At 43.2% G+C, this 12,329-nt stretch overlaps 1 protein-coding gene across 1 annotated transcript in view; it reads right to left on the reverse strand.

Annotated features, from left to right (window-relative positions):
- Nucleotides 1-1,309: 1,309 nt before the first annotated feature.
- Nucleotides 1,310-12,329, reverse strand: part of LOC138663908 (zinc finger protein 568-like) — a 51,154-nt gene continuing 40,134 nt past the window's right edge. The window contains exons 6-11 of the mRNA XM_069750276.1: nucleotides 10,757-10,905; nucleotides 10,448-10,627; nucleotides 10,257-10,362; nucleotides 10,076-10,173; nucleotides 9,787-9,877; nucleotides 1,310-3,460 (exon numbers count right to left, since the gene is read on the reverse strand). Coding sequence (XP_069606377.1) covers nucleotides 1,992-3,460; nucleotides 9,787-9,877; nucleotides 10,076-10,173; nucleotides 10,257-10,362; nucleotides 10,448-10,627; nucleotides 10,757-10,905 — 2,093 coding nt within the window. The 3' untranslated portion in view covers nucleotides 1,310-1,991. The remainder of the gene's footprint in view (nucleotides 3,461-9,786; nucleotides 9,878-10,075; nucleotides 10,174-10,256; nucleotides 10,363-10,447; nucleotides 10,628-10,756; nucleotides 10,906-12,329) is intronic.

Genomic DNA, 12,329 nt, shown 5'->3' on the forward strand with positions numbered 1-12,329 from the left:
GTCATGCGCTGCTGCCATCCTGCGCCCGTTCTGTCATGTGCTGCTCCCAACCTGCGCCCCCGTTCTGTCATGCGCTGCTGCCATCCTGCGCCCGTTCTGTCATGTGCTGCTCCCATCCTGCGCCCGTTATGTCATGCGCTGCTGCCATCCTGCGCCCGTTCTGTCATGTGCTGCTGCCATCCTGCGCCCGTTCTGTCATGTGCTGCTGCCATCCTGCGCCCGTTCTGTCATGTGCTGCTGCCATCCTGCGCCCGTTCTGTCATGCGCTGCTGCCATCCTGCGCCCGTTCTGTCATGCGCTGCTGCCATCCTGCGCCCGTTCTGTCATGCGCTGCTGCCATCCTGCGCCCGTTCTGTCATGTGCTGCTCCCAACCTGCGCCCCCGTTCTGTCATGCGCTGCTGCCATCCTGCGCCCGTTCTGTCATGTGCTGCTCCCATCCTGCGCCCCCGTTATGTCATGCGCTGCTGCCATCCTGCGCCCGTTCTGTCATGTGCTGCTGCCATCCTGCGCCCGTTCTGTCATGCGCTGCTGCCATCCTGCGCCCGTTCTGTCATGTGCTGCTGCCATCCTGCGCCCGTTCTGTCATGTGTCCTTCTGCCATCCTGCGCCCGTTCTGTCATGCGCTGCTGCCATCCTGCGCCCGTTCTGTCATGTGCTGCTGCCATCCTGCGCCCGTTCTGTCATGTGCTGCTCCCATCCTGCGCCACTATTCTATTATATGCCCCCCATAAGACGCTCCAGTGTGTATGCCCCCGTATGCTGCTGCCATATTAAAAAAAAAAAAAAATACCATACTCACCTATCGTCCGACTCCACTGCAGGTGTGTCTTCAAGAAAATGGCGCCGGAAAGCGCGGACTGCGCAGGTGCCGATTCCGGCAGCAGGATTCGGCGCCTGCGCAGTCCGCGCTCTCCGGCGCCATTTTCTTGAAGACACACCTGCAGTGGAGCCGGAGTGTGTCTTCAAGAAAATGGCGCCGGAAAGCGCGGACTGCGCAGGCGCCGATTCCGGCAGCAGGAATCGGCGCCTGCGCAGTCCGCGCTTTCCGGCGCCTTTTTTTGAACACACACTCCGGCTCCTCTGCCTGTGACTGGACTCTGTCACAGCAGAGGAGCCGGGAGACGGAGCCGCACGCAGCGCTGGAACGGAGGACATGTGAATATACTTACCCTCCCTCCTGGCGCGTCCACGGTCCCTGACTCTCCGGTGGAGATCGCGGTATGCGTTCAGTGCTTACGCATACCGCGATCTCCTGGGAGCGTCACTCTGTGGGGGCCAGACTGCGCCGGCGCTTGCGCTTGCGCAGTCTATAAAGGCTTCGGACAGAGTGACGCTCCCAGCGTTATATTATAGATATATATATGATCTTGGAACTGTTAATGTGTGATTGGTGAGGACGTGGTGCAGAAGTGGAGTTTTTCCAAAAGTGGGTGGTGGGACTGTGCAGGATTTGAGGGGTGGAGGTGGAGCTGGGGTAGAGCCTGGGTGGAGTCTCAAGGGAGCCCAAAAATGTTTACAGTATGGGGCCCTGAAATTCCTAGTGGCAGCCCTGATACACGGTATTAAGAAATGGGGTATGTGAACTTTTGAACAGGGTCAACTGGATGTTTGGGGTTATGATTTAAAAAGAGAAAACACAGTAGTTTGACAATAAATGGCTTCACCCAACGACTAACCATGAATGGCGAAAAACTTTTGGTATCATCATTCATATTCTCAGAAAAAAGGCCAAGAAAGCAAAAATTCTGCTGGGTTATGTAAACTTTGAGCACAACTGTAATCTTCTTCAATGCGTAAAATGGAAGTGGCAATTTTTATCAATTCAAGTGTAGTGAATCGCAGATTGTTTGACTCCACCAGGTTCAACATATTCCTACAAATTCAACAAGAATTTGAGTCGCACTAGATCAAATTGCTCATCATCAGGAAGTATTGAACCAGCTGTAAAACATTTACCACATGAAGGACATGATTATGGAGTGTGACCAGTTTAAATGTAGTCATGGTCAACAAGATGTGATTCCCTAGAGAAGCATTTCCTGCTTTCTAAGCCTGAAAGTGGCATCTCTCCGGTGTGACTTATGTGAGGTGTAGCATAACATGATGTTTTAGTTAAAACACTTTCCAAATTCTGCACATCAAAGCAACTTATAACATGTGTGAATTGCTGATGGGTAACAAGGTCTGACTTCCGTTTAAAATATTTCCCACATTCCAAACAGGAATTAGGTTTCTCCCCTGTATGAGATTTTTGATGGGCAATAAGATGTGAATTCTGAGAAAAACATTTCCCACATTCTGAGCATGAATATGGCTTCTCTCCCGTGTGACATCTCAGATGATTAACAAGACGTGTTTTCTGATTAAAACATTTCCCACATTCTGTGCATAAGAATTTCTCCCCTGTGTGAATTCTCAGATGAGTTACAAGATATGACTTCCGTGCAAAACATTTCTCACATTCTGAACATGAAAATGGCTTCTCTCCTCTATGACTTCCCTCATGTCTAATGAGATTACAGCGTTGGTTAAAATATGCTCCATTTGTAGAACATGAATAAGGCTTCACCTTGTGAACTTTCTCATGTCTAAGAAGTTGTGTATTTGTTGCAAAACATTTCCCACATTCTGAGCAAGAATATGGCTTCTCTCCTGTGTGACATCTCAGATGCTTAACAAGATGTGTTTTTTGATTAAAACATTTCCCACACTCTGTGCATAAGAATGGTTTCTCCCCTGTGTGAATTCTTTGATGAATTACAAGATCTGACTTCCGTGCAAAACATTTCTCACATTCTGAACATAAAAATGGCTTCTCTCCTGTGTGACGCCTCTCATGTGTAAGGAGATTACAGTAATCCTTAAAATATACTCCACATGTAGAACATGAATAAGGCTTCTCCACCTTGTGAATTCTCTCATGTATAACAAGTTTTGAATTAGTTGTAAAACATTTCCTACATTTTAAACATAAAAATGGCTTCACTCCTGTGTGACATCTCTCATGCCTATTGAGATTCCAGTAACGGCTAAAACGTGCTCCACAAGTAGAACATGAATAAGGTTGCCCCACTTTGTGATATTTCTCATGTATAACAAGTCTTGATTTAGTTGCAAAACATTTGCCACATTCTGGACATGAAAAGCCCTTTGCTTTTATGTGACTTTTTTCAGGTTTAACAAGATTTAATGCATCTTCATAATACTTCCCATCTTGTAAATATGGATTCTCCTCTTTGGGAGATCTTTCACATTCAACATCCATTCTGTTATTTTTATTTTTCTGTAATGAATCAGGAAATAGGACCTGTTGAAAAGGGTCAGATGATAAATCTTCGCTCTGAAGGGCTGATGGTAGATATGGGATACTGACATGCTCTTCATCTTGTGTGATCTCATCATCAAATAATTTAAAATCCGAAGATCTCACACGTCTCTTTGGGATTCTGATATATTCACCTGCTGAGAATAAAATGTATTTTATGTTATAATATAATTAATATAATATTGATCATGTATAACATTTCTATAAAATAACATAATGTGATAAACCAGCTTCTCCACCATGACAGAAGATCAGCTCTGCACCCTTCTGTCAAGATCACATCTCATCACTTGCACGCTAGACCAGCTCCCGTCCCACCTCATCCCTAACTTCGTCATAGTCTTTATCCCAATCCTAACACACCTCTTCAACCTCTCACTCACAACTGGTGTCTTCCCCTCATCCTTTAAGCATGCTAAGATCACTTCCATCCTCAAAAAGCCCTCCCTCGACACATCCTCTGTGTCTAGCTATTGCCCAATATCTCTTCTCCCTTATGCCTAAAAACTACTGGAACAGCATGTCCATCTTGAACTGTCCACCCACCTCTCATCCTGCTCCCTCTTTGACCGGTTACAATCTGGCTTCCCACCACACCACTCAACCAAAACTGCCCTAACTAAAGTCACCAATCACCTACTAACCACCAAGAGCAAGCGACACTACTCTGTCGTCCTTCTCCTGGACCTGTCTTCTGCCTTCGACACTGTTGACTATTCCCTCTTGCTACAGATTCTCTCATCTCTTGGCATAACAGACTTGGCCCTATCCTGGATGCCTTAACATCTAACAGACCGAACATTCAGTGTCTCCCTCTCCCACATCACCTCCTCACCTCGCCCCCTGTCTGTCGGTGTTCCCCAAGGCTCAGTCCAAGGGCCCCTGCTCTTCTCCATCTACACCTTCGGCCTGGGACAGCTCATAGAATCCCACGGTTTACAATATCATCTCTACGCAGATGACACGCAGATCTACCTATCTAGACCCGGCCTCACATCCTTACTGACCAAAATCCCACAATGTCTGTCTGCTATTTCAGCTTTCTTTTCTGCTCGTTTTCTAAAACTGAACATAGACAAAACAGAATTCAAGACCTATCTATCAATGTCAATGGCTGCTCACTTTCCCCAGTCCCACATGCTCGGTGCCTCGGGGTGATCCTCGACTCTGCCCTCTCTTTCAAGCCTCATATCCAAGCCCTTGCCTCCTCCTGCTGACTCAAACTCAAATATATTTCACAGATCTGTGCATTCCTTGACCATGAAACCACAAAAACGCTAGTGCATGCCCTTATATCCTGCCTCGATTACTGCAACCTCCTACTCTCTGGCCTCCCCTTTAGCACCACTCCCATCCTACACTGTGCTGCCCGACTAATCCACCTGTCTCCTTGTTATTCCCCAGCCTCTCCTCTCTGCCAAGCCCTTCACTGGCTTCCTATTGTCCAGAGGCTCCAGTTCAAAACCCTAACTATGACATACAAAGCCATCCACAACCTGTCTCCTCCATACATATGTGACATGGTCTCCCGGTACTTACCCACACGCTACCTTTGTTCCTCTCAAGATCTCCTTCTCTATTCCCCTCTGATCTCTTCTTCCCACAAACGCATACAAGACTTCTCCCGTGCTTCCCCCATACTTTGGAACTCTCTACCCCAACAAATCAGACTCTCGCTTATCACGGAAACCTTCAAAAAGAACCTGAAGACCCACCTCTTCCGACAAGCCTACAACCTGCAGTGAACCTTAGTCTGCTGAACCGCCGCACGACCAGCTCTACCCTCTCCTAGTGAATCCTCACCCATCCCCTGCAGACTGTGAGCCCTCGCGGGCAGGGTCCTCTCTCCTTCTGTACTTGTGTGTGCCTTGTATTGCTCATGTTTATTGTGCTTGTCTATATTTGCCCCTTTCACATGTAAAGCGACATGGAATAAATGGCGCTATATAAATGTATAATATTAATAATAATAAACCCATACTTCTGATAAATCACTGCGTAATATCATGTAGTGTAATTCATTCTGTTATTAAGGCATTTCTGCAATCTACAGCCATATCATAGTATTGCTGTGTATAGCAAATATCACGGTCTCACTAAAATCCATACATATTATATCAGACACTTTTGTTTTGCCTTTTTAACGGAGGCGGGATGATTAACAGTGATTTGAATTTGCAGCAGTTTGTTTTTATTAGTTTATTTTTTTGCTTGTTTTTATTTATTTTACACCTAAAATACCATTTGAGGCATTTCATCAATTACATATTTTTTAGAATCTTACTTCTTCTGTAACTGGGCCTGCCATATTTGCCCCAATAACAGTGAATTGTAGCCTCCTGGTTGTACAGCACAGCTGACTGGGTCTTCTTGAATACAGCACCTCCAGCAGCCTCTCTATATCCAGCAGTCACATAACCACCTGAGTCTGAAGGAGGAAGTGCTGTTAATTACTCTTAGTTCTGTATACACAGCGCTTGTGAAGTGCTGTGTATACAGTGAGAAGTAAGGCAGAGACAGTAATAAACCATCCTTGCCTTCTCTATGGGGAGTCTGAATGTATCTCACAGCCAGATCATCACTCCCACAGCTGCATGATCGTGTGCAGTAGCTATAATATGCAGTGACATTTTAGAAAGTCACTGCAGAGATGAAGGCGTTTTTTTTCTGGTATTATAAAGTACTCCACAACTCCGACTCCACAGTACTGCCTCACTACTGAGGATGTACATAAAGTGCAGCACAGATTCATCTCAACTAAAAGCCGAGAACCTTAGATCAAGAACAGAACATTTATAGGACATTTCATAACTTTCCAAAATTCTTATGAAAACATTTATAGCACATCCTGCATACCCACTGTATTATATACACTGCTAAAAGAATAAAGGGAACACTAAAATCCCACATCCTAGATATCACTGAATGAAATATTCCAGTTGTAAATCTTTATTCATTACATAGTGGAATGTGTGTTGAGAACAATAAAACCTATAAATGATCAATGTAAATAACAACCAATATCTCACGGAGGTCTGGAGTTGGAATGATGCTCAAAAGCAAAGTGGAAAATGAAGTTACAGGCTGATCCAACTTCAGTGGAAATGCCTCAAGACCAGGAAATGATGCTCAGTAGTGTGTGGACTCCACGTGCCTGTATGATCTCAGTACAACGCCTTGGCAAGCTCCTGATGAGGCGGCGGATGGTCTCCTGAGGAATCTCCTCCCATACCTGGACTAAAGCATCAGCCAACTGCTGGACAGTGTGGTGAAACGTGACGTTGGTGGATGGTGCGAGACATGATGTCCCAGATGTGTTCAATCAGATTGAGGCCAGGGGAATGGGCAAGCCAGTCCATAGCTTCAATGCCTTCATCTTGCAGGAACTGCTGACACACTCCAGCCACATGAGGTCTGCCATTGTCCTGCATTAGGAGGAACCCAGGGCCAACCGCACCAGCATATGGTCTCACAAGGGGTCTAAGGATCTCATCTTGGTACCTAATGACAGTCAGGCTACCTCTGGCGAGCACATGGACTGACTCACTGCCAAACCGGTCAGCAGATCGCTCTCCACGGTGTCTCCAGACTCTGTCATGTCTGTCACATGTGCTCAGTGTAAACCTGCTTTCATCTGTGAAGAGTACATGGCACCAGTGGCAAATTTGCCAATCCTGGTGTTCTGTGGCAAATGTCAAGCATCCTGCACTGTGTTGGGCTGTGAGCACAACCCCCATCTGTGGATGTCGGGCACTCAGACCATCCTCATGGAGTCGGTTTCTAACCATTTGTGCAGATACATGCACATTTGTGGCCTGCTGGAGGTCATTTTGCAGGGCTCTGGCAGTGCTCCTCCGGTTCCTCCTTGCAGAAAGGCTGAGGTAGTGGTCCTGCTGCTGGGTTGTTGCCCTCCTACGGCCTTTTCCAAGTATCCTGGTGTACTGGCCTGTCTCCTGGTAGTGTCTCCAGCCTCTGGACACTATGCTGACAGACACAGCAAACCTTATTGCCACAGCTCGCATTGATGTGCTATCCTGGATGAGCTACACTACCTGAGCCACTTGTGTGAGTTGTAGAGTCCTTCTCATGATACCACGAGTGTAAAAGCACAACCAACATTCAAAAGTGACCAAAACATCAGACAGAAAGCATTAGTACTGAGATGTGGTCTGTGGTCCCCACCTGCAGAACCACTCCTTTATTGAGTGTGTCTTGATAATTGTCAATAATTTCCATCTGTTGTCTATTCCATTTGCACAACAGCATGTGAAATTGATTGTCAATCAGTGTTGCTTTCTAAGAGGACAGTTTGATTTAACAGAAGTTTAATTTACTTGGAGTTATATTCTGTTGTTTGAGTGTTCCCTTAATTTTTTTGGGCAGTGTATTTTAGGAGTGGGTCCATTTTATACTGATTCCAAGTCCAACGCACTGCCTCACTACTGAGCATGTACATAAAAGTGCAGCACAGATTCATCTCAGCTGAAAGCCGAGATCCTTAGATCAGGAACAGAACAGACATTTATAGGACATTGCATAACTTTCCCAAATGCTTCTGAAAAAACTTACAGCATATCCTGAATTGTACTACTGTACCCAATGTATTATATATTTTAGTAGTCGGTCCATTTTAAATCGACTCCAACTCCACGACACTGACTCCACAGTCCTGGTTCCCTCTATTGGCAAATTTTCTCTATATTTTACATCCTTCTTTTATCGCCTATGACAATATTTTCATGTATATTTATTAGTGATGAGCAAGCGTGCTCAGATAAGGCGTTAACCAAGCATGCTTGTGTGCTAATATACTATCTTCGGCGTACTTGACTACTATGTTCCAGTTCCTGCAGCTGCATGTCTTACTGCTGTTCGACTACCACAACACGTGGAAGGATTGCCCGTTTTTTTAGGCAATGGCCTGGAGACGGGACTCTTTCTTTTGACTGTTCACAGGTAAATTCATCATCCTTCACAATCCTTCTAATGCTCAGTCTAAATACCAAGTGCTGTATTTCATAATTTAGAACCACAGATTAGCTAGGTTTAATGCTTTGCTGTCATCTAGCTGCATATAAATGGAGTACGCTTATACTGCATTTTAGGGACAACTGCTTTGGTAATTAAAGCTTTCTGATTGAGGCTATTAGACATCCCTTTATGTGAATTGTTTTGATGCAGTTGATGTCACATTCTGTATAGTTATTCTCACTCAGTAGTTACATAACTATAATCTTACAGTAGTTGCATCTTTTAGATGGAATCACTCATTACAATGAGGTGGGTTATAATTTAACCTCCCAGCTTGGAAAGTGAATATCCCATGTCGCCGCATTACTGGCACTTTAGTTCTGACAGAGTCATTTTTTGCTAGATATACTATTGTTTATGACACATACCTGGAATTGGATCTTCTATTAAGGACTATAAATGTGATTAATCTGCTCGTTAGCAATTCAATACTTGTCTCGTTTCAAATTTTTTCTTCCACCTTTTCTGTTTTAAAGTATTTTTGAAATGATTACACATCACTAAAAATGTATTTTTTATGGGTTTTGTTGCTGTCACTTAAATTTATAGCCAAGGTGGAACCATACACCAGGTTATTTCTATGTCAAACTTCATTAAATATGAAGTGTTACCCATGGTTTAGGGTTTGTTACTCATAGAACATTGAGATACGAAACTTTATTTCTATTTCTGTATACACAGCGCTTGTGAAGTGCTGTGTATACAGTAATAAGTAAGGCAGAGACGGTAATAAACCATCCTTGCCTTCTCTATGGGGAGTCTAACTGTATTTCAAAGCCAGATCATCACTCCCGATCATGTGCAGCAGCTATACTATGAAGTGAAATTTTAGAACGTCACTGCAGAGCTGAAGGAGTTTTTCTCTGATATTATAAAATTCCCATCTTCAAGATCCTATCCCAATTTGTAGTAGGTATGATAATAATAATAATATTAGCAAATGCCTCCAATTAGAAATGTAGTATAGTTTTTTGATTCGCTATGTCTCTTTCCTCATGTGCAGGCATTGCAGGACCTTAGGTATCCATTGATACGCCACTAGCAACTAGCTAACTGTCACCTCATCAGTGGACGTAACCATGGATACCTAAGGTCCTGCAATGCCTGCACATGAGGAAAGAGATATAGCGAATCAAAAAACTATACATTTGCTAATATTATTATTACACCTACAACATATTGGGATAGGATCTTGGAGATGGGAATAACTAAAGGTAGTTGAAAAATAAACAGTTCATATTTTTTCATCCTTATTTTATAGTCTATAACAATATTTTCACGTATATTTATATAGCACTTTGGGAGAAGTTGTGAATCTAAACCAGAAAACTAGAAAGACCACAGAGCTCACAACAAACTATACAAAATGGTACCAGCGAGTGACTGAGGAGAATCTGTGACATCTCTACATTTAGTGGTTGCTACTCACCTGTGTAGTCATCTGTAGGAAACTCCTCTTTACACCACTCATCACCAATCACATATGTCTCTGTAGTATTAATATGGGTCAGATCTTTACCCTGAAACAAATATTGTAAAAGTCACAGACAAACGGAGAAGTCACATCTATGATCAGCTCTAATCCTGCCATCTCCACCGTTCTCATTACACAAGTATAAAACATATAATACTGGTGGATAAATCAAGACTGAATACAAGACCTTCACAGCCGTCTACACATCATAGGGGAGATCTCATGACACCTTCTCCCCATCTACCTGATGATCCTGAGGAACATTGGGATTTTCTTGTTTACAGTCCTGCGGAAGAAGAGGAGGTGGACATCTCTCTGGTGTTGTCCTCTTACTGGATAGAACTGGAGGAAACACATACAGGGACTGAATTCATTCTTTACATACAGATAATTATAGGCTGTGTGTACCAAGTCCTGTCTATTACCTGGAACCTCCATCATGACGTCCTTGTACAGATATTCGTATCCTTCTAAATACTCCCACTCCTCCATGGAGAAATAGACGGCGACATCCTGACACCTTATAGGAACCTGATACACACACAATGATACCGTTATTCCCTCGATCCCTTCATAGCATTACTGTATAATATCCCAGCATTCGCAGCAGTGTCACCTCTCCAGTCAGAAGCTCAATCATCTTGTAGGTGAGTTCTAGGATCTTCTGGTCATTGATGTCCTCATGTATCAGGGGGTGAGGTGGAGGCCCTGTGATTGGGCTCAGTGGTCTTCCCCATCCCTCAGACACAGGGGCCTGACAGCGCTCACTAGAGGTCTTCTTCATTACAGTGTAATCCTGGTTATGGAGAGACACATTAATAAATCTCACTACAGACATTTCCAGAGTCCTCTCCCCTCCAGTTCTGTCCATCTGTTATTCCCATAGATAAGAATGATGTAATGTGACGTCATCAGAATCTCTCACCTCTCCAGTAAGCCGGAAGAGGATATCTAGGGTGAGGTGTAATATCTGCTGTACCATCTTGTCCCTGTCCCTATCCATCCGTGATGGGTCAATCAGGAAAATATTCTTGTATAGAAGATCTCCAAAGAGAGAACCACTATTGTAAGGATCTGAATGGGAAGAAGGTGAAAAATGTAAAATCATAAACAAAAATTAATTTCTGAAGATGATAAAGGAAATCGTATGAGGAGATATAAAGCAGCTTCTCCATATTTAAGGACAGATCATGTCATACCCTCAGATGAACGCTGCAGCTAATCACTGGCCACAGGGGTGTTGCCAACATGTATGAGGAATGAATAAAAGGACAACAACCATTAGGGCCACTTCACCTACAATGACCAGCAAGTGATAACTGTACTAGAAGAAAGCTAATTGGAGATCAACATTTTCTGTGAGGCACTTTATAGTACACACCCAAATATGTCTACACTGTGTGCACAATTATTAGGCATTTTGTAATTTTTGATTAATTTATTTTATTATTGAACATCATGAACACAAATTGAGCATCATACTGCTGTTGGTTAATCTAAAAGGTTATTAAACAAAAAAGTAAAAGTGAGGATTTGTCTGTCTTTGGAGAATATCGATGTGTGCAGAATTATTGGGCAAGTAAATGAAAAATATATTTTTTCCCCATCTTAAATTGTTTATCTTCATCTGTTATAGTTAGAATGATAACCAAAAAACACAAAATGTACAAAAATACCTTTCTGACATTTCAAATAAATCTCGATATTGAAAAGTAGGGCATCTATATTACTATAAGAGCCATAAGCTCCATCCATAGAGTCTGTCAGTTTCTTAATCTGTTGATTATGAACTTTTTGGGCAGCAGCAACCACAAATCCCAGACACTACTAAGAGAGCTAACTGTTTTCCTTCAACGTAAATCTTGATTTTAAGAAAGGCCACAAGTTCTCAGTAGGGTTTAGGTTTGGTGAGGAAGGGGCCGGGTCATTATTCTTTCATCTTAAAGGCTTTTACAGGCAGCCGAGCAGTGGAGACTTCGATTATGCGATGGAGCATCGTCCTCCATAAAATGATGGTTTCTTGAAAGATGCAGACTTTTTCCTTCATCACTGCTTGGAGAAACTTTCTGTTAAAAACTGGCAGCAGGTGTAGGAGTTAACTTTTAAGTCAACTCCAACCCAAAAAGGACAAACTAGCTCATCATTAATGACACAAGCTCATAGCAGTACCACACCTCAACCTTTCTGACGTCTGAGTCAAGGTGGAGATCTGAGCCTTCCAAATGTTCTCTCTATCTAAAATATTATATTTCTTTCATATGGTCCCAATACTTCTCACAGAGACATTTTTTCATAAGGCTCACAGGATATTAAATGCTTTTGTGTGGAAAAGTAAAAGACCTTGCTTGTCTAATTACCTGTTAAAAAGACCTAAAAAAAACTGGGAGGACTTGGTCTTCCAAAGATCCTAGATTATTATTATTTTTGGATTTGGATTCTTTCACAATTGGAGCAGAATCCAACCAGAGGAGCAGCACTTTTAGACCTAATACAATCTA

This window comes from Ranitomeya imitator, chromosome 2, assembly GCF_032444005.1.
Source record: "Ranitomeya imitator isolate aRanImi1 chromosome 2, aRanImi1.pri, whole genome shotgun sequence".
In the NCBI taxonomy this organism is placed as follows: domain Eukaryota; kingdom Metazoa; phylum Chordata; class Amphibia; order Anura; family Dendrobatidae; genus Ranitomeya; species Ranitomeya imitator.